A 22,219-nucleotide genomic window follows, 5' to 3' on the forward strand; every position below is an offset into this window, starting at 1 on the left:
TTTCACAGCTTGTCTTGTCATGTCTTGCCACATCAAGGAAGTTAATTTAGTGTTCTCCGCAATCTCAAATCCTGGGGAGAAGATCACGTGACGGCACGAACCCGGCGGCACACGGCGACGTGTGACCCACCCGTTGAATCCCCCAACCCCTCCCTTTCTTGCTTAGATCGCTAAACGTACATGTACGACATGTACGACAGCCCTCGAGCTCAAGATGCCACATGTGCTCAAAACGGCGCCGCGCACGTACGCGCCCTGCATGCGTGCGTACTGTGATGTGTGATGTGTGTGTGTGTTTTTATGCACACGCTCGCTCCCCCTCTCACTCCCCCACACCCCCTTTCCTTCTCCCTCTCCTCCCCCCTGAATTTAAATTTAAGGTCGGTCACGACTGCTCACACGGCATCCCCCTAACCGCACCCCCCTAACCGTCCCTAACTAACCGCACCCCCCTAACCGCCCCTAACTAACCGCACCCCCCTAACCGCCCCTAACTAACCGCACCCCCAGACCGCCCCTAACTAACCGCCCTCAATCCCTACCGGCAGACTTCGATCCGGCCCACGTATTCAACCCGGGAATGTGACCCAGTTCCCCGAACGCGTTACAGAAGTCCTGAACGCGGCGACCCACATACACAACCACCATGCCCCGAGGGCCCTTGCCGCCACCGCCGTCACCGCCGTTGCCGCCACCTCCCGCAGCAGCCGCCGCCGCGGCGGCGCCCTTCTTGACCGTCCGCTCAGCCAGCCAGCAGTGCGGGTGGTCGAACACGGGGCCGAACCAGCGCTGGCCAACAGCTGCCTTGAGCAGTATTACACACTCTGTGATGGTGGGTGCAACTGCGGCCTCCCGAATAGCTCGGTTGAAGAAGAGCCCTTGAAGGGGCTCCGAGCCGACGATGCCCGAGGGCGGGTTGATGAAGATCTGTACGGTGTACGGTGTACGGAAGAGCGGAAGGGGAGCGGGGGAGGTATGAGGGGGAGAGTCCGCGGGGAAATGATGGGGTACAATACACCTTTCGGAAAAGGAGAACATGAAAGGGTGCACACACACACAACACACAGAAACATGTGTGAAGGGTTAATGACGAGGACGGGGGAGTTGTTCTGCTACCTTCCTCGTCACCACCACCACCACCACCACCACCACCACCACCACCACCACCACCACCACCACCATCGCCACCACCACCACCACCACCACCACCACCACCACCACCACCACCACCACCACCACCACCACCACCACCACCACCACCACCACCACCACCACCACCATCGCCACCACCACCATCACCATCACCACATTGTTTTTCAAATCATGACGTACCTTACCGCTCCAGGGGAGTTCTGGAGACAGTCCGTCCTCCTCCGCGGTGTAGAACTTGGCCGCCTGGACCGCCTCGTTGGCCTTCTCGTCCGATGCAGGATCCAGATCGATGGCGCCGCCGTACAGTTTCCGTACAGCCGTAAGGATATAGGGTGGCGTGGCGTAGTACTCCGAGTCGGGGGATACGTAGTCCTGTCGTACACGTGGGTGTATGTGGGTACGTTTATGTGTACGGAGGGGAGAAGACCCGGAAGGAGAGCGGTGTGTGTGTGTGGGGGGGAGGGGGAATGCGTCAGGATTGCGGACGGGTGAGCTGTGCAAAATGAAACACGGCGAGGGGATGTCGTGGACTTAGGGTTTTATCCATTACACAACGGCAGTTAGGAAACGAGAGGGGGGCAAATATAGCGCCCTGGTATACGGTATTGGCAGCTGCTGTACGGCGGTATCTGTACGGCCGCTGCAATGCCCGTACCCCTGCTGTAACGTAAAAAACTTCCAGTTTCTTCACTTGCGATAAGCTTCCATTTTTCCTTGTCCTTATCATATGACACTCGGACAGATAGAAATGTACACCGCCTCCTGCACCTCCTCCACTTCCTCATCGAAGCACAGCCAGCCTGCCCCCTTCATCCCGCAACCCCCCTGTTTCCCCCCGCTGTCGGCCCCATCCCCCCACCCCCCACCCACCTGCCAGTCCCTCGCGGCTTGCCGATAGCTAGCTGGCAGCTCCTTTCCCAGCACTGACTCTACGAGACGGTGAGTGAGGGGCACCCCGGTCTCCTGCGCGATCAGGTTGGCCTTCACCCACACCTTGACGGCCTGCTGCTGCTCCAAACCCACCAGGGCGCGAACCTGCGGTGTGGCGGGGGAGCGGGGGGTGGGGGGTGGGGGGTTTGGAGGCGGGGGGGACTTGGGTTTGCAGTATGGGTGGGGGTTGTTGGGGAGAGAGGAGAGGGACAGCGGAAAGGGAACGGCAGAGGAAGTACGACAGAGGAAGCCGGAAAGGCCATATAAGATAAGAAAGGGAGGGGAGAGAGAAAGAGAGAGAGAGATGTAAAGAGGGAGAGAATTAAAGAGAGGCGAAGATGGAAAAGTGTAGAACAGCAGTAATCGCGATTCGGGAGAGATTGGGCCGCAATGGGGAAGCGGGGGAGCGGCGGAGAGCTGGAAGTGGGTCAAACCCGGTTGAGGAGGGACAGGAAGGTAAGCTCTTTCCGTCGTATCTGGGTTGAGACGCGGTAGGAAGGTTTAGGGCTTTGGTAGTGAATATGCGTAAAGCTTGAGATAAAGAGGATGTCAAGGGTAGCCACGCTCGATGATGTTCCGAAGCGCGGCGTTCCGGAATTGCCTTCGAGGGTATACTTTGAACGATACATTCCTAAGGGACACCTGCAAATGATATTGCTTTAAATGACAGTTGCCGTGAGGACACCAGTTCAAGCAGCCAAGCGCGCGCAAAAGGCAGAACCGCGAATCTCAATCCTTTAATTCCCCTTCCTAAATGTATGATCTTGTAATCCCTGAAAAAATATTCTGCCAAAGTTTCGTGGTGTCTGGGATACCCCGGTGAACAAACATGCGCCTGCCAAAAGCACCAGCAGTTGCCATTAAGCCTCCGACAAATAAAAAGCGTATTAAATTGGTCATTTTCAAGCGTCAGGCATGCGCGTACACCATATGGCATCAGCCAAGGAGTAAGTGACCACTGGGTCCGCTAACATTTCCGCAACAAGCATACGCCGCGCCATTTGCTCCAAAAATGCCCACCTGCCGCTCACTTGTGGGAAGGGCAATGGTAGGAGGGAAGTTACGAACCAGGCGCGTGGCCGCGAGCAAGCGCAGCGCCTGCCGAGGCCCAAACCCAAAATCGCTCTTCTGTTCTATGTACTGCGTAAACGATGATGAGCCTGCCCTCTTGTAAAGTTTCCGATCATTTATAGTCACAAGGGCCTGACCGATGCGAAGGAAGTTGTTCTTCAAGGAGCTGCCCTCAATGAGCTTCTCACAGCCCTCAAGGTCCTCCGGTTGCTCAACCACCTCTTCGACGGCTTGAAGCAGTACATCGAGTTGATTTTCGTTCGTGGCCATGAGGATGCAGCGGTCACGAAAAAAAAACTGCTGGCCCTGGGTCGGTCGCGACCTCCTAAATAAGAAATCCAACTAAACCCTAACCCTATATCTACAATAAAAAAAACAATAGGATCACGTAGACTGCTTCTCGCTGCGCAGTCTTGTGCTAAGGGAGTCAGCCCTCTAGTACGACTTGCACATATTGCAATTTGGCCAAACAGGTCACACTTTGAGCCTTATAAAGGTTCGTCTAATAACATGGCGATGTAGAAAGTCTCCTCTGCGGCGATATTGCCTGATATTCATTCCATTAGTAGCGTCCAAGTCAACTGCTGTCGGCGACATGACCGCCGCCAGAACCAGACCCGTGCCAGCATAAAACTCCAATTACCCAGTGTTAAATCCGCCTCCGTCATGGCGCCAAAAGGAAGCGTATCCAAGCGGAAGGGTGCAGCTGCCCCGAGGTAACCTGACCACATTTCCCCGACACATCTGATTGCTGAGCGGCCGTCTAGCATCAATACTCAGCCCGAATCCACCAAACCTCTATCATTTACCCCCTTTCATGTATCACAGTATCCGAGCCTTTATACATCTGGACCATAATGTACGCCACTTCTCTATCGAAAGCCGAAACTCGGAACCGCCCCGCGCCTTCCACCTTTTCCTCCCCACCCCTCTTTTCTCCCTTACACAGTGCGCCTACTCCCCTGTCTCTCTACAAGCGTAGTCTGCTAGCAATCCGCAACTGGACTCCGCCCACCAGCGCGCGTGCGGATGCGGAAGCGTTGACCGGCCTGGCGGCCTGTTGCAGGCTGCTGCAGGCCCAGATGGGCCTTACGCAGCCGTCGCCAGCAGCCGCGGGCAACTCGCCGTTGCTAGCGATGATAACGACGACGCCAATAACGACCATGAACCCAGAAGTAGCTAGCGCGGGTAACGGGTGTTCTGCGGCTGGGAAAGGCCATGGAGGGGGCGAGTCACAGGCATCGGCAAATGGGGCCATGGACCCGCTGGCGGAGGCCTGGGCGGCGCTAGAGGCTCTCGAGCCCGGAATGGCGTCGTACAGCGGCGTGGTACGACATAGCTTGGATCTGGATCTCGGGGACTGGCAAGATGAGCCGGGGTTCCTGCTGGCCAGCGCGCACCTCGAGATCGGTACGACACTTACGAATGCCCAACAGAAACCAACCGAAATGCGTGCTTCCTGCACAAAAAGGACTTTTTGATTTGGTACGGTGATGGTCACGTGGCACCGCAACGAACACACATAACTGAATTATTCGTTCGTAGATTGCAGCTCTTTTGAACATGAACCCACAAGCACCATCGCTTAAGACTCGCATTCCCTCCTAATCTGCAGCTCTCCTATTGCTACGGCCCTTATGATGTTAGGAATGCACATCTTTTTCAATTTACATTCTCCTCATTCGCCGTTTCCCGCCTTTCCGACTACTTCTTCGGACGTTAATGCACATCATTTTTTCTTTTGCAATTTACATGTACGGCTACCCCGCTCGTCCACATGATGCTATCTCTGCAAATTGCCCTAACAATCAACAACCAACAACCGACATTTTCAGGCAGGCTACTGGGCCGCATGTTCCCTCGGAAGGAGCTTCTAGAGCAGCTGCATCTGGAGGCGGCGCTGAAGCTGTTCCCTGACTTCGTGGCGGCGGGGGCGGCACTGGGGCAGGTGAGGCCTCAGGCGGGCGGGAAAACGCGGGAAGACGCGGGAAAACGCGGCAGGGGAATGTCATGATGTGTGTATCATGATTTCATGAATTAACGAAGGTGGGAGGGAGGAGGGCAGGGGAAATCACAAATAATAATAATAATAATAATAGTAATAAAATGATAATAATAATTATTATTATTATTATGATGATGATGATGATGATGATGATGATGATGCATAAAGCAAAGCCAACAGCACCGTCATGCAATCCCCGCCCCTCCACTGTGTGCCAATGGGGCCGCGGCAAGGCAAGTAACCCCATGTTTCTTGCATTACCATGTAATTTTCACCCTCCTGCCTCTCTCCCCCTTCCCCCCCGGGGCATTGATGTCGTTGCCAGGGGCCCCTATCCTTTTAACCCGTACGGCAGTTTTAGTACTTTAGATGTCAGTCGGTATTTGACTCCTCCTCTTTCTTTTATGCGTCATCTTATACCCCCCCCCGATATATATATATATATATATATATATATATATATATATATATATGTATATGGTACTGAAAAAAACATAAAGTACTGAAGATCTGCTTTATTCGCCAGTGGTTCGTCGTACCCCTTGATATTTCTCGTGGTATCTCCGCCCCAGTCCAGGCCCTCCTGGCCCGCTCCGACCACCCGAGCCACCTCTCAGAGGCGGAGGAGCGCCTCAAAGCCGCAATAGGGGTCGCGGAAAGGCTGCTAGCGGGGGGAGGAGGGGGGGGAGGAGGGGGGGCTGGCGAAGAGGACCCGTCGTCATCATCATCGTCGTCGTCGTCGTTCCTGCTGCTGCTGGAGGCCAATGCGGCATGTCGGCGGGAGTGGGAGGCGGGGCAAGGTGCCGTACGGTCGCTGGCGATGTTGTTGTGTCAGGCGGGTCGGGATGAGGAGGCGGTGCCGTACTTGGAAGCCATGGAGTTCACACACAGGCTCGCACGGCAGGTATGTGTGTATGCGTGGGGTGGGATTGGGGGTTGGGGTGGGGTGGGTGGGAGAGGGGGTTTTGTGGGGAGGGAGGGGAGGGAGGAAGAGGTTTCGAATGGCGAATGTACAGCTAGCGATTAGAGGGTGGCACTTAGAGGATTGGATTGGGGGGAGAGCGGCCGTTAGCACACATACACGCACACATACATACGTACATATATACGTACGTACATACATACATACATACATATACGTACGTACATACATACATATGGCAGGCGGCTGGTAGAAGTTAAGGCCTGATTTCTGCTCCCAGTCGATCCAGTCGACCCGGGTTCAAATCCGCCTGCCAGCTCCTCGGGTGTTTGAGGAGTGATGTAATGGGAGGTGGCCCCCCATCATATGGACGGTGTAGGACGTGATAATATCATCTTGCGAGCTGACCAGGAACTAAGTTGATGCGCCGTTGATCCGCTAGATTTGGTTGGATGCTGGTGGTGAGTTGCCCGAACCCAACGATACATTCTGAAGTCGGATGGGGTGACGGAATAGGGTGCCCCTCTAGCAGGGGAGAGCAGGACTGCCCCGGGAAAGGGGGCCGCTGGGAAGTTAACACCCTGTGCCAACATACATATACAAGGAAAGCCAGGCGGCGTGTCACAGTTGAGGATGAGCTGCGGGCGGTGATGTGGGCGGGTCGAAGGTTTAGGGTGTTGAAATCGCCACGTGCGAAATGTGGAATACTCGTGTTTTATTGGCTTGGCTGTCTGTATAGTCCTATAATACATTTCTGTATTTACATTTATGTTTAGTACATATATATGTATATCTGTAGATCCTTACCTCTGTGGAAGCGGTCCGGTCTCCCCGCGCCAGCTAGAAATTGAGATAATAGAAGTATGCGAGCACCACAGCAAACCAGTTCGGGTTTTTAGGGTTTACTCATAGACCTGAATTCCCCCCAAGACCTTCTTCGTGCCGTCGGCATCCGCCCTCTCGCCCACTTGCCCTCTCCCCCTCTCCCCCATACCCTCCAACCAACGCCCTCACCGGTGTTTCAGACGTTGGTTGACAGTTGGACCCCTTAACCGCCGTAAACCCATGATTTCCCCACCCCCCAACCCCTCGAACCTCCCGCCCACATACACCTATTTCCCGCCCCCAAAACATATTTTAATTTATTACTATTATTATTTTTACTTTTTAACAGGTACTGCACTACCCCTTGGATGCGCGTCTCTCATCCTCCTCCGAAACCACAACAACCGTCGTAACCACCGCTGCGTCCACTGCTTCCGGGAACGACTTTGCCGCAACCGACACAACCGCCGCAGCCGCGGGTTTTCCTCAACCTCCTCCTTCACCCTCGCCAGCCTCGCCAACCCCATTACTGGACTACAGTCGCTATGTACGAGCAGTGGACGGTGCACTGCCCCTCCCGCTATTGAAAGTCCTTAGATCCGCTCTGTCTCCCAACAGCCGCTTCTGGTCGGAACACGGATACGGCAGAGTCGGGTACTTTTCGTATATGCACGAACTGGTGAGGGTGTGAATGCGAGGGCGCGTGGGGGAGCCGGGGGGAATGTGTTTTATCTGTGGGGGGCGAAGGAAAAGGGGGATTGAGAAGGCGGGATGGATGGATTCTAGGGGTTAGGGGAAGAAAGAGGAGGTAAACTGTCTGTCTGTCTGTCTGCTTACAGCCCCTAAACCCCTCTCACCCTGCCCCCTTACCCCTCTTTGCTCAGGGCGCCCCCTGTCTCAGCGCCATCCATCAGGCCGCCGTACTGCTGCACCGCATTGCCGTACAGCGTTTCCCCGCCGTCGCCGAGGCTCGTTTTGCCGAGTGGTGGGCGCACTGCCGCCGCCACCCCTCGGGCCACCAGCTGCACTTCGACAGCGACGATGAGGGAGTGGGCGGTGTACGGAACCCCATTGTGAGCTGCGTCATCTACCTGACGGGTAGGCTGCTCCAGGGGGGTTTAGGGTTTTCTGTTTTGTGCGTTCGTGTTCGGTGGGGGGGGGAGGGTGCGTGGGGGAGGAAGAGATGGAATGAGCGGTGTGGGAGGGATTTGAAATGGAGACTTTTAAAATGGATTTGAAATAATTAAAATGGAGACATATTTGGAAATGAGAACTGTTAAGAAATGTTTTATGTTCGGGTGGTTCCGTCCCGTCCCGGCTCTCGAATCGGTTCTCTGCCGTTGACTCTGCCGCCGTTGACTCCCTCCTTCCTTTTCTTTGGTTCAGTGGTTTGCCCGAAGGCCTATACCTTGTGTGTACTTGCTACCTTCCCTCTTCTTTTTTTCGTGTTTTGTGTTTTTGTATTTCTCTGTCTCTTTCAAATCAACCCGCACACACACCACCTGGCTGACAGCAGCCCTGCAGCCCTGGTTCACTTGTTTTCCTGCAATTTGGTTTTCATTTTCTCTCTCACTTCACCACCGCATACGCTTGTGTGTGTTTTTCCGTCCCCGCCCTCTGCACTTCCCCCCCCTGCATTTACCCCCTTTCCCCCCCTCCACTCAATCCCCCGGATAACCCCGCTATACAGGGGTTGTGGGGGGCCCCACGCTGGTGACGCCACAGGTGTGGGTGGGCTTGGGGGAGTAGGGCGGAGGGGAAGGAGCAAGTGATTTTTTTTGTGTAGGCATGCGTGTATGTATGTATGTGTGTGTATTAGTTAGTGCGGGTTCAACTTGCGCGTTCTTTCCTCGTTCTTGTTAACCACTTTCTGGTCTTTCCTTCCCTCCCCTCCCCTCCACCCCTTCCCGTGCCTCTTCTTAAACCGTAAATGCCCCCGCCTCCTCCCACCTCCCGCCCTCCACCCACAGGCAGTTAAAGCCTCGGGACTTTGGCAATTTGTGCATTTTCGCAAAAGAAGTCTTCTCCCCATCTCACCGCGGACGGCAGCAATTGTTATTTACCTAATATTACAAATCGTATTGTGCCTACCCCCCTTCAACTACTCTTCCCCTCCTCTTCCCAACCACCCTTCTTCTCCCACCCCTCCTCTTCCCACCCCTCCTCTTCCCACCCCTTCTTTCACCCCCCCCCCCAAAAAAAGCTCCTGGGCGGTCCTCTGGCCCCGCACGGCTGGCTGGTATACCCCGCGGAAAATAGACTGGGGATGTTTGACAGTACCGTACTGCACGGTACGGCAGGGGAAATTTGAGTAGGGTGGATGGGAGTTTGCCAGTACTTTGGCTTCGGGTTGTGTGTACCGTCTCCTGATCGGGGGGAGGTAAGGGGTTTTAGTTCAGGGGTTCGTGTGAGTGTGAGTGAGGTGTCGCGGTGGTTTCATCCGTCCTACTACTCCTGAATTCTTTTTTCTTCTTGCGGTCGGCTTTATTATTTATGTACATGTTTATGTACATTAAGTACTCTTTACAGGTTCTTCTGTATTTATTTTATCCCTTGTGTTCCCCTGCCGTTGTCGTTGGGTCGTTGCTACTGCCGCTCTGTTTCGCAGCACCCCAAGACCCCAACCAACCAACCAACCAACTACCCGTTTGCTGGTCTTTTCCCCCTCCTCCCTTTCCCCTCCCCTCCCCTCCCCTCCCCACCTTTGGCAGTTGATGTTTTGTTATCTTTTGCAGTTCCCCCTCAAATCTTTCCCCCCCAAATCCCCCCCACCCTCACTCCCCCCAACCCCCCCAGGTGTTATTCCGGGTCGCGGCCCCAGTCCGCGTCCTGAGGAGTACCGGATCACCTTGATGGTCGCTTTCTGGAGGGATATCCAGTGCAGGTGGGGGGGCAGCTGTGTATGTATGTATGTATGTATGTATGTATGTATGTATGTATGTATGTATGCATGTGTGTATGTATGTATTCTCTGAGCTACCTGGAGTGGACGTGTTCGCCCCACTCTAAACCCGCATACCTAACGACTAACATGTACGACTTGTCTATCCGGTTCACACAGCAGCTTTCTCCTCTCCCTCTCTACACACACACACATATCGCTTATCTTACCCCTTATTACCCCTTACCCCCCATTCTTCCCTCTTCGCCGCCCTCCACATCTACCTCCCTTGCCTCCCCCTCCCCCCCTTTCCCCCCCCCACACACACATCCCCTGGAGCGGCGGATCAGGCCCCGTCAGGATGGACTCCCGGGACCCTCGCAGCCATTTCCCGTAACCCACGGCTCCCCCGCTTCCGCCGCCGCTTCCGCCGCCGCCGCCGCCGCCGCGACTAGTCGTTACACCTGGATGGAGGATCTGCCCCCGCACCCGGACGGACCAGACGGCTGGGGCACGACCGACCCACGGGACGTTGTCCCCACCACCATCGAGCGAGTGTGGGAGCGCCTGGACGGCAGCACTGCGCAGCCAGGTGCCGTACAGTACGACGCTTGCTTTCAGGGGTTTTGATGGCAGTAGGGTCCTCAGCGATGTACGGCACATGAGGGGACGACAAGTGACGGGACGGTGGATTGTAGGCCAGCAGTGACGGCGCGTACGGCATATGTGTATGTGTACGTGCCGTACGCACAGGGTCCATTACTTCAGAAACGTACATCACGGTTGCTGCGAAGGTACTATGAGGCTGTCGTGGCAGTGTTGCACCATACAGCCGTTGAATAAAAGAAGGGCGACATCGGACATTGCGCCGCTCCGTTAAAGAGGTGGTCCGTACGGCATTAAGCCACCTACCCTCAGGCTCCCCCTAAATTTGGGAGCATCCTGACGGATGTTTCAAAGTGGCGGGATGCACGTCGGGACGTGCGATAACACGAGAACACCTTGAGCGAACCCAGGGGCTTCCCCACCCCGGTGGCCCCGGGGTCAGGGCGTGTCGTTATCATAACTGGATGGCGCCACCGCCCTCGGGGGGGCCGCGCCCGAGGGTGGCTAGATCACGCGGGGACCGCCCTCCCCTACTAGTAGCGATTGCACCAGGTCCTCATGACCTTTAGGATGGGCTGTTGGGAGCTCTGGAGGTCAACAGGCGCCCCACGACCGTGAGCATGCTGCACGTACCCGCAGGCTTTGCGACTGTGGAGCGGTGGAAGACGAATTACATGTGTTTTGAGAATGCAATGCTTATGATGGCTTGAGGGCTAAGCATGGGCGTGACTCGGGGTTCAATATGGGGCGCAATATGCGCACCATCATGACTGAGGTTGGCATCCCCCGCTGGCATTCTCTCAGCTAGCAGCTTTCTCTGAGAGAGGTCTGGGAGGCTAGGCGCGCAGAGCTCTCCGGCGCTTCGCACTTGCACAGGGGCCGGGATGGATGACGATAGTCACCCCAAAGGCACCGTAACATGAACTTTCACCAACGGTCCATGGCTCCCCCGGCTTAGACGGAACCTGCGGAACTTGTGCGGATACTGCAACTGTATAAACTGTAACTGCAGCGCACGGGAAGAAGAAGATGCCGCGGGAGAATGTCGCAACCTTTTCTCGGGGGTGCGTTTGCGATAGAGGAATAATTTTGATACTTAGCGTATACTCATCGTCCCCATCCGCTGGGGCTTTCAAATCGAAGTAAAAAAAATTATCTTAATGGTTACCATTCGCTGGAGCTTTCGCTGGGACTTTCAAATCGCATGGGCGATGCAAACAACAACAATGCAACCGCAGCGTTAGTACGTGCTGAAAAGCCAAAGTTTCAGCAGTTTGTGTAATTATGAGAGTCGTGGGTGCGTCATGGACTGTTTCAAATCCACCTGCATATCTGTCCTAGCGCGGTTAGAGGGCTATAGGGCCTCTAGGGTTGATGGCTCATTTCGTTTGGGTTCTGATGATATGAGTATTATGTGGGTGTCCATGAACTATATGTTCGGTAAGATTGCTGCGTGCATCAGGTGCCCAAGATGGCACTTGTGGGTCACTCAACATTGGCCGCCACAGCAAGAAAGCTCATCGGTGATGTTGCCTGAATGAAGGTTTTTTGTGGGGGAAGTTGGGGATGAGGAGGATGTGTAGGATTTGCAGGTGCGCGGTGCCGCCGCTAGTGGCCGGCCCCTTAGTCATGGACGACAAAGTGCGCGGACATTGACTATCACGCAAGCTCCTTTGCTACTTAGCTAAAGCGTAACTTGCATTCACACAAACATGGTGGTTTTCATTTACCCATCAAAAAACTACTCAATAACTCCCAGCTGTCACTCCGGCTATCAAGCTTTTATGCCTTATTTATTACTTTTATTGGACGATTCAAAATTTAAGTGGAGGGCTAAATGTGGGCTTTGATTGTTTCCAATGCCGGCGGTTGCAACGATCTATCTTTAATGACTTCAGTGAGGGTTACAGGATGTCTATCTGCAGCTATCTAATTGTGCGCCGTAAATCGTGTACAAATTGTTTGGTTTAGCAATGTCCGTACACGTCGGTTACTAAGTTTGCTGCCGACTCAGGCTGCAGCAGCGTGAGCTTCTTTCTCAATCGGCAGCTCCTAGAAGCAGCTGTATTAAACCCAAGAAATTTTAGCGCCTGGTAAATGGCTGGTACCTAATAACTTCCCGCCGATGGTCACGTCTGGTCGAATGAAAAGCGCCAAGCTGTCCACGAGAAATGCAAAATAGGTAAGCCTTCTTAATTATTTGCATTGGCAGTCTTACTTTCAAGGATCATGGCTCTTGTGTCTCTTTGAACCGCGCTTACCTGCGGTGCGACACGGACGTCGGCGAAAGCACCCAAAGCGTCCTTCCAGAAGCTGACATGATGGACGTGCCCAAATTTTCTTCATCAAAAATACATACGATTCTTGCACACAGCTTGACCATCCTAACAGTGACGTTGACTGAATACCGCTCCTGCAGGCCAACCTTATAAGGCAAGAACAGCCTTTTTATAAACTCCGCGACGAGCAAGATATATATTATTTTTTACTTGGGACTGACATAAAAATGATTAGAATGCCGGCGCAATTGGACGCGACAGGCTTGGACGAGTATGCGCAAATACGTGACGGGGCAGAACCTCCTTTGCACAAGCTGGTAAGGCCTGAGAGAGCCTGCATGCCACCTTCTACATCGCCTGAGAGGTGTTCCCTCGACACGGCCTTCCTGTCGGGATTTGGCGGCGAGTCTTCGCCGTCGTGTCTCAAGTCAGCGTCTCATCGTGCTGCGCCACCTTCTATGTCGACCGACGAAGACGATGACTTTAACTGGAACAGCTTTCCAATTACTGAAAGCCACAATTATTTTGCGCCTTGGATGGACCCAGAGAAGCTCAGCCCTCCGGCATCCCAGGCGCATGTGCACCATACGGCTAATGCAGCCGCATCAGGTAGCGCTTCTGTGAATGCTTCTTCAAGCGGCATCGGTTGGGGACGGCAGCTTGGAAGTGCAGGGTATTTCTCTGCCTGGCTGCGTGGCGAGTGCTTGGCCGCTACGGAGGTTGATCTCTCCTCAACTCAAGGCGCGCTGTTGGAGGCCAATTCAGCGACAACTGCTGCCTACGTAGCCCCACCACTTCTAGCTGCTACTCAACTGTCCAATCTGGGTCTTGATTTAGTCGCTGGCGCCGGCGGTAGGTCGGCGTTCAGCAGCACTTCTCCGCCCTTGCACGAGTCTGTGGAGGTACCGCCCCTCTCAGACCCTACTGCCGCCTCCTCTTGCTCCGGCAGCAGCATTCCTAGTCCCCTGGGCTCGGATTGCCGCGGAGCGGCGGACGAGTGCGGCGGCTACGAAAGCGGTCGCAGCAGCAGCATGAGCCTGTTTTCCTGGGATGCACAAAGCAGCGGTAGCGGTGGCAGTGACCCAGATGCAGAGGCGGCGGGCTGGGCAACCTCACCGGACGCTGCCGCCGCACCGCGCGGCAGCGTAGAAGCCTGGCGAGTTCTCCCCCGTGGCGGGCGGGGGCGCACATCGGGGGTATGTGATTGCGTAAAGTTGCGGATTGTGGAGTGCGATGTCTGGGAGCGTGAGGTGGAGGCCAAGTTACTGTGCTTAGAGTCTCGTCACACAAGCGTGCCGGCGCCTGCTGGAGCGGCTGAGACGCAGATGGAGGCGCAGCTTAATAGCTTGGTGTGCTTGGTGGTGACCGAAGCGTTGTTTGACTGAGCGTTGGGGGATGGACGAGCCCGAGGTGGGAAGCTGATGGACTCACAAAATACGGCGCGCAGCGTTCCTACCGCAGCGAGGGGGGCCGAAGCAAGTACCGTTTTTAGAGCGTTTGGATATGCATGTGCGCGTGAGCATACACAAAGGCTTGCAGGGCGCAGAGTCGTGATGATTCGTCGATGGTTGGGATTTACTTTTTGCGCATTAGCATGGCAGCGCTAGGCATATGGCATAACATCATGAAAGGTTATCATTAGGATATAGAGAAATCTCATAATGCATAGGAACCATACGTGTTATAGGTATGTTGCGGTATTATCTTTCGTGCTGCCTGCCCTGCGGTGACGCAGGCGTGAAAGGTGGACAAGATAGTGGTTTTTTCGGACGTGCTTGAGGATTGCCGGTACTGTGCAGGGCTCTGCGGTCCGCAGCCACCGGATGTCCTGTCGCAAATAATAACTGCTCGATGAACCAGAGGAAATGACGTGTTGGTTGAGAGCCTCCCTGCAAGGGCGCTTTCGTAACGTAACGCACGCACAAGGGTGGCGCTGTGCTCAGGATGTGATAGGTATTCGGGTATACCTAGTGGACCTACGCAGGAGCAGCATCCATGTCGCGGCATGTGTAGCCGCTGCAGCGTGGGCTTGATTGCGGTTATCCGTCTTGTGTACCTCGTCGTGTCGTTCGTGGTCACGGAGATGTCGACGTCCCTTCCAGTGTGAAGCGTCCCTTACATTCCTGCTTCTATGTCTCCGGTTGGCGGGGCCGCGGCTAGCTCGCCAGAGATTTTACGTGTACCTCTCATGCATATGCGGGTGGTGCGATTCACATTACATAAATCATTAATTTTGTAGCAGTGTACAGGTTCCTGCTCATCCGTCGATATGCGTCTGTGTTGATATGTGTCTAGAGTACCAGAGCCGTTGAAATTCATCCTCACGCGGCCTTCAAATTGTGGCTGGGTGCTAGAGTTGGAATACCTTTCGGCATCTGGCGACTTGAGTTGATGTCAACAAACATTATAAGCGAGTCGGCCAATCATTATCCTGTTCGGGCTTTCACGAGTTCGTAATGCTGTACTGCTTCTAAGTTTTGCGGTCTTATCGATATTGACAAACTCAAGTATCAGGGCAAGTCTGCACTAAGAAAAAGCTGAAGGCAGGAAAATTGCGGCCAAGAGGGGAACAGGTGAAGTGCAACTGCCGCTACTGCACACATCAGAAGGGACCGTACACAATGTGTTGTACAGAAATCAACGACTAGCAACCTCTGTCGCTTACATTTGGGCACAAGCAGCAAAAGTTCACCACGTATCGTGCATTGCAAGAGACCACTATCGAGAACAGAAAAACGTGCCTTGAACAAGTAAACTTTGTCACGCACAGAGCCACCACTACGCACTACATTGCTAAAAGTGCCTGCTACAGGCCACTACTATTAAGAGCCATGGATGGCGATGTAATATACCTCACGAAAATCCTACACCACATGGCGCAAACAGGAAATCAACGTGCTGCGCATCACTGCGCTGTCCGCCTGCAACCCCGCCCCACCACGTCGCCAAACTCGCTATGCCTGCGCTGCCCTGCGCCCCTATAGTCAAGTTATACACAGTCCTGCGCCTCGTCGCTTGCATCCAAACTGCGAGCCAGGCTGAATAGATCCGGCATGAGGTGGACATCCGGCCCATGGTATGCTTGCAGTTCAGGTAACAACACGTCCCCAGCCGGAGACGCCGCAGTGGCTACTACTCTTTTCACGAGATTCCGGGCCTCGGGCCGTAGCATTGCCAGGCCTTCGCGTAGCACTTGAGCAGCCGCTTCCCGCGCCCGCTGCTGCCGCTCCCTCATGTCCTCATCCGATGACATGGAGGCGACCGAGACTTCGGATGACCCACCGGATGTTGAGGGGGCTTCAGCAGCGTTCGCCGCAGCTTCACATGCACGGACGAGCAGACTCCGCACCTCGCCAGCGACCGTGACCTCACGAATGCCTGGCAATCGAAAATACGCACATAGACAAACAGGCAGAGAAAGAAGGAACGATGGGGACAACACATTTCAGGCCACTTATCCAATAGTGCAGTAGAAGACGCATCCCACGCCTTCGTTAGCTTGAAACATCCCTGGGCATTAATAAAATGCCTAATAATGCCACCAGGCGGCATTTACGCAAGCATGCGCGTCGGACTATTGAGGTATGCAAGCCACAAATCAACCATCCTCCGTTAGCTTCAAACTTGGTGGTAATGTATCATCAAGGGTCGACACTTGGACGACCACTTGTGATTGTTGCAGTTATGTGTTGGCATCATAAGCAGACGGATACATGTGGAATCCCGATGACCCGAAACAAAATCAATTGCTTTTCACCATATGCAAAATGGTCCTGAACGTGCACAAACACGGCAACAGGAGTGGACAGTGGCCAGCCTAGCCGTGCTTCGTCTGTACGGAAGCTCCCCCTTCTCCGTTAGCTTCAAACTTGGTGGTAATCTTTCATCAAGGATTGACACTTGGACAATCACTTGTGATTGTTGCAGTTATGTGTTGGCATCATAAGCAGACAGGAGGGGTATAGCGTCATAAGATGTAAGCACCGAAACCAACCCGACGAACAAGAAAACGAACACAATAGACCCTAGACGTGCAGAATTTTTGCCAGAAATGCAAGCGGAAGGAAATCTTGCTTTGCTCGTGTTTCTTATGCAGGCAGGACTCACCCACCTATTGCAAGTACATTGGAACACGTCGGCTGCCGTACACGTGCAGTAAGGTTTGCAACGACGCATACACTGCCAGGAGCTACATGCGACACAACCAAGGTGAAAGGCAAGACCCTAGCAATCCTCAACATCTGTCCATAGCCATGTACAGCACGGTCTGACGGAAATCCCGGCGAAAAGGGTTCGGAAACCGCCATGGCCGTGTGGGAGCTTGCAAGGACCAGGTAAAGCCCTTGTGAACGCTAAAACAGCGGGTTTACCACCCCGCTCACACACCTGAAAGGATTGTGCCGCACTGTCCAGGCTGGAGCCGCTCCATCTGGCTCGGGGAAACCAAGCGGAAGGCGCCCGGGTCTGCCGGCACCTTGGGCTGCCGTCGTACCGGGTCAGAAAACATCGGGTGGTTCGGGTCTCGGTTCCGGTTCCCAGCCTGCACGAATGGTCGTTTAAAACAAAGCTCAAAAGGCGCCTTCCAAAGCGACATTCCTTCTCCAGGCAAGACGACGAAACTTTAGGGTTCAAGAAAAACAAGAGCCCTCTGGGACTGCACGCACCGTGAAGCCATTCGCTGGTAGCAGCAGCAGGGACCTGGCCGAGGCCGCCATGAAGGGGTCCACAGGCTGCGGCCCGAGGAAGGCGTCCATCACAGCGCCCGACAAAGCTTCCTGTCGCTCCAGCCGAGTGAGCAGGTAGGACTCCTGCTCACCCACAAGACCGGCGCTCTGAGCTGCGGCCAGGACATAACACACGAATAGAATAACAGAAAAAGATGCGTCAGGAGCTTTAAAGCTTTGGCGAAGAATCGCCAGGGAATTTGGGGATTTGGCAGAGGCCGACATTGGGTGTCTGCATGTCACACAGGCGACATGCTCAGGACGTGATGCCGACGTGCGTCCTTGACAGCTCCCTATGTGGCTGCTGTCTACATACATGCCCTCTTAGGCGGCAGGGCTTTGCGACGTACCCTGCAGGATGATTTCGCCCTCCGGCTCGAGTGTCAGCCACAAGGAGCCACCCTTGCGCCAGCTGCGTCCCGTGTCGTCGACCAAAGAGGTTCCAGCCAGGGGCCCCGAAGAAGGGTCGGTGCCAGGGCACACAGTCTCTGGCAACGACTGCACCACGATGACGAATCAAGAGGCGGGGACGAAACGCGTCTTTGCTTGGAATGCGTGTCGTAATGAAAACATACCCAGGTCGTGCAGCGACAGAACCTGAGAAGTCACTGGCCCAGAATGTGCGTGGTGGAGGAATCTATCTATTGCACGGAAGGTCGTTCCCATCGAGGTATTCAGCAGCGTCAGGCACGACATATCCTTGCGCCATTTTGCGAGGAATCGGGATCGCTGCCCTACTCCAGGCACCGAGAGGACAACAAGAAGTAAAAAATCATTTCAGGGCGCACCTGCAGTAACCGCAAGCCCGCCTGGACCGACTGTCCATGTTCCTCTTGCTCCATCTGCCGCCAAGTTACTCCCAGCTCGTCGTCCCCTGCCTCATCACCCTTCGTAGCGGACGACACAGTTTTAATACCCTGCTGCTGACAACAATCCAGGAATCGCCGAGGCCACGAGGCGCCGTTCAAGTCGGTTGTGTCCAGCACGTACGGCCGTAAGCGGCGTGGTACAGACAACGGGCTCTGGCGTTGAAGGTAAGACGACAAGAGGTCGCGCCAAGCGCTGCATTAGTAGAAATGGTTGCAGGAGGGGAGGGCGACGGGAAGTAAAGCAAATGCGAAATCAGGAAAGCAGGAAAGTCGAACGAGTGCCTGGCCAGCCAATCGAGTACTCTTCGCTTCAAATATGTAAAGTCATCATCCAGGGCCGCCGCGAAGGACGGCCTCTTTATGATTGTTGCAGTTATTTATTTTGGCATCATAAGCGAATGCAGCAACATCAGAACAAGGAGCCGAACAAGTCTGGCAGAGATGTACGTCTTGTGTAATAGGCGGTTGGCCTGTCCTCCAAAGCAATACCCCTTCCCCAATATCCATATCATGAGAAAGACTATGACGGGTCGCGACAAACACCACATTCCCGACGGGCGTAAATGAACCCCCTGCTCTATGGACAGGTGCTGATGCTTGAATGCTACATAACTCAGCTTTCTTGAAACATCCCTGGGCATCAATAAAATGTCTAATAATGCCACCAGGCTGCATTTACGCAAGCATGCGCGTCGGACTAATGAGCTATGCAAGCCACAAATCAACCATCCTCCGTTAGCTTCAAACTTGGTGGTAATGTATCATCAAGGGTCGACACTTGGACGACCACTTGTGATTGTTGCAGTTATGTGTTGGCATCATAAGCAGAAGGATACATGTGGAATCCCGATGACTCGAGAAACAAAGTCGATTGCTTTTTCACCATATGCAAAATGGTACTGAACGTGCACAGACGCGGCAACAGGAGTGGACAGTAGCCGGCCTAGCCGCGCTTCGTCTGTACAGAAAACCCCCTATCTCCGTTAGCTTCAAACTTGGTGGTAATGTATCATCAAGGATTGACACTTGGACAATCACTTGTGATTGTTGCAGTTATGTGTTAGCATCATAAGCAAACGGAGCTGGGAGTAGGTGCAACATATAGCAATGATGTGAGCTTCAGACTTGGTGGTAGATAATCAGCAAAGCACACTCTTACTGAGCGGCTTAATTATGATTGTTGCAGTTAAATGTGAAGTACATCATCAGCCCACAGTCACAAAACCTCAGACAGGAGAATGCATAGAAGAGCTGAATGCACAGGACAGCGAAATGCATGCCTGGTGCTCCGGAAGCCTCCCCCTATGCGGCACATGGCCTCACGCTCCGCCACATAACTCGAGGACCCAAAGAAATGATTTCGCCACCTGAACCCACCTTGCAACCTCTTGAAGTGGGAGGTCCCGAGCTGCAGTCAACACGAACGTCATGCCGAGCAACGGCCCGCAGCGAACGACGTCATGTGCGTACGACGGCTCTTGAACCACAGCGTACGGGTCGCGGCCACCGTACTTCCGCCCCAGCACCTGAAGACAACAAAGTATATCATCATGAGGGCCCTTGAATCAATACTACCGTCATACCATGGCTCAGCGATCTGGGACCTTAAGCTCCTAGGTTTCACCAAATGGTACACACAAGGGAAAATCCCCTACCGGGCCATTACCTGGTTGGCCATGGGCTCATGCGCGTAAACCTCTACGTCCCAGTCCTTGACGCCGTCCATTCCCCGCAGCCACCTGGTGGGTCGCCGTCGCCAGAGCGCTCCTCTTCCAATGTGACCCTGAATGAAAGCCGTCCAGGAAGAAGCCGACCCAGATCCATACAGTCAACACCGTATTTGATTGATCACATTTGCACAAGCCGGCAAGGATAGAGCAAGCTTGCAAGAAGTGAGCGAACGGACGGTGCATGAACACAAAGCAGAGAGCGAAAGCGGCAAAACACAGATCCCCAACCCGTGATAACTCCCGCATGAATCCACCGAGGCAAATGGAGGTGAACTTCCCGAGCGGCGCCAACCTATAAAAGATTTGGCCATAAAAACAAACACACACACGACAACCCCACAAGTACACACTCACCCAGTCCAGCTCCAGCTCGTTCGCCTCCTCGGGCGCCAGTACCGCCTCAGGCAACGAAGCGCTGCGTTCCAATCCTGACGCGGCCTGCGCAGGGAGCGGCCGGCCAGCCGGATCATCCGGATTCGCAACCTGAAAGTCGCGACGCCGCTCGTACATCGCCTGAAGCTCTGGGTTGTTCTCAACGTACTCGTAGACGTCCCACAGGGAAACCTGCGCGCAGACATGGCAGGGGATTGCCATGTGGGTGCAGGCAGTTGCAAGATCGAGCATGAGCATCTAAGCGGCAGAGGACTCAAAAGAGGTCCCAGCCATCCACTCATGGGGAAAAGACAAACGACAACAGAAAAGCTGTTCGAGCACGGTAGTGGCTCGATGAAGCAGGTAAGCTTGCGCCAAAAGGCACGTGGTGGAATGCAAACGGGAACCCACTTCAGATTGGGGAGCTATTTTCCATCATGGGCAACAAATAGAATCTACCTCTAGCATGCAAAAGGGCGTGGGGCCCCGTCAGAAAGCGCGTGTCTGCATTTGGGTAACCTTCTTTGAGTGCAATGGGGTATGGACGTTGTGCCGGTATAGGGTGATATTACCGCACCGTCCGCACAAGATAGCGAGTCTACGTGTCCAGCTCGTTTAGAAGCTCACCTTGGAGCCATCCTTAAGGGTGAAGAAGTACTGTTCCTGCAAAATGCGCTTCTGCGCTTCTGCCAGCAGCGCCTCACGGTCTTCGCCGGTCAGCTCCGAAACAGCTTTTTTAAAGTCCTGTGGCACGAGGCGCAGGCACATTAATGTGTAGCGGCCAGACAACGGGTAAGTGTGAATACGATGGTAGAATCGAAGGAGCGCAGTACAGAATTGCATGAAAGCTTACCTTCCATAGCATTACATTTCCCTTGTCGATTTCCTCCTTCAGCTCGCGAGGGGAAAGCTCGGAGGTGCCGGGTGCAAACTTCGTTGGGTCGGGGGTTCCCACCCAACCACTGTCATCCTCAATGGCTGACCGTATTGCAGGTTCATCCTTCGCGTTGACGGAGATAGTGGACGGGTCCCTGCAGGAAAGGGGGCGAGTACGCATGGGAGTCAATCAACTTCCCATAAAACAGTCCATGTGTGATATCCGAGGACGTAACGTCACGCAAATGTGCACGGCATAGTAGCTGCCGAGATGTTGAAAATAGCAGGATTGGCTGCTTCACCAAAAAAGGAATACAAAGAGCGGGACAAGAATTGAATTCGCGGGCCCAACGGGCCTTCCATTCTCCTCCATGACAACAAAGCACTCCATCCTCACCGTGCAAGATCCTTCAACGTCACATGCGCACCGCTTGGTGGCAACCGCAAGTTTTCATTCGCGCTGTCAGCCGCCGACGCGAAACGATCCCAGTTCTGAGCTCCAACGCCAAACTTCCGCTTCAGCTGACCAACCAAATCAAAACTCCATGAGCCTGACGCGGGGGCGGATGGTTGGGCTGCCATTTTTCCTCTACACCCTTGCAGCCGCCCCCCTAGACACCCAAAGTCAAGGGCTCAGGCCCCCCGTCCAGTGGGCAACATTTAAAAGCTCAAGCGTGCTTGCGAACAGATCGACAAGCTAATCAATAGTGGACATGCAGCACGAGCTCCAGAAGCAACGCGTTCGGGGAAAGCCTGCAGTGGAGAGAAGCTACAGGCAAATATTCTCAAAGAAAGGAGATAACACAAGTGATTTCGTGGAATACCGCATTTGTGAGCTGCATTGCCGACAACCAGATTGTACGGCGCCCTATACTGCCGCTCCGAGCCCTGGTTCCTGCTTCTAGGAAAGGAAAACTGTGCCCAAGTCTCCACCTATATTTGCCATTGCCCGTCCTTTAGATAGCCATAAAGCCTGA

General features: G+C 54.2%; 4 protein-coding genes across 4 annotated transcripts; 2 read left to right on the top strand and 2 right to left on the bottom strand.

Annotated features, from left to right (window-relative positions):
• Window positions 1-531: 531 nt before the first annotated feature.
• VOLCADRAFT_118198 (uncharacterized protein) lies at window positions 532-3,423 on the bottom strand (the record flags this gene model as incomplete). Its single annotated transcript, XM_002952969.1, has 4 exons — window positions 532-927; window positions 1,333-1,524; window positions 2,023-2,187; window positions 3,103-3,423. The coding sequence occupies 4 exons, from the start codon at window positions 3,421-3,423 to the stop codon at window positions 532-534; spliced, it is 1,074 nt and encodes a 357-aa protein (XP_002953015.1).
• A 396-nt stretch (window positions 3,424-3,819) lies between these two features.
• On the top strand, window positions 3,820-10,589 carry VOLCADRAFT_118201 (uncharacterized protein; the record flags this gene model as incomplete). Its single annotated transcript, XM_002952877.1, has 13 exons — window positions 3,820-3,869; window positions 4,103-4,328; window positions 4,428-4,563; window positions 4,989-5,101; window positions 5,919-6,076; window positions 7,446-7,584; window positions 7,790-7,890; window positions 7,942-8,003; window positions 8,596-8,630; window positions 9,109-9,196; window positions 9,702-9,789; window positions 10,242-10,378; window positions 10,540-10,589. 13 exons carry the CDS (start codon window positions 3,820-3,822, stop codon window positions 10,587-10,589), a joined length of 1,383 nt encoding a protein of 460 aa, XP_002952923.1.
• Window positions 10,590-12,898: 2,309 nt separating this feature from the next.
• Window positions 12,899-14,056, top strand: VOLCADRAFT_93664 (uncharacterized protein; the record flags this gene model as incomplete). Its single annotated transcript, XM_002952878.1, has 1 exon — window positions 12,899-14,056. The coding sequence occupies one exon, from the start codon at window positions 12,899-12,901 to the stop codon at window positions 14,054-14,056; it is 1,158 nt and encodes a 385-aa protein (XP_002952924.1).
• A 1,125-nt stretch (window positions 14,057-15,181) lies between these two features.
• VOLCADRAFT_105735 (uncharacterized protein) lies at window positions 15,182-22,022 on the bottom strand (the record flags this gene model as incomplete). The annotated part of the gene is made up of 12 exons (XM_002952970.1): window positions 21,640-22,022; window positions 21,220-21,397; window positions 20,994-21,110; window positions 20,349-20,558; window positions 19,931-20,047; window positions 19,642-19,790; window positions 18,184-18,457; window positions 17,746-17,893; window positions 17,336-17,508; window positions 17,058-17,211; window positions 16,021-16,049; window positions 15,182-15,208 (listed from the first exon to the last, which is right to left on the bottom strand). Exons 1-12 carry the CDS (start codon window positions 21,822-21,824, stop codon window positions 15,182-15,184), a joined length of 1,761 nt encoding a protein of 586 aa, XP_002953016.1. The 5' UTR covers window positions 21,825-22,022.
• Window positions 22,023-22,219: the final 197 nt, after the last annotated feature.

The sequence above is a fragment of the Volvox carteri genome (genome assembly GCF_000143455.1).
Source record: "Volvox carteri f. nagariensis unplaced genomic scaffold VOLCAscaffold_33, whole genome shotgun sequence".
NCBI lineage: Eukaryota > Viridiplantae > Chlorophyta > Chlorophyceae > Chlamydomonadales > Volvocaceae > Volvox > Volvox carteri.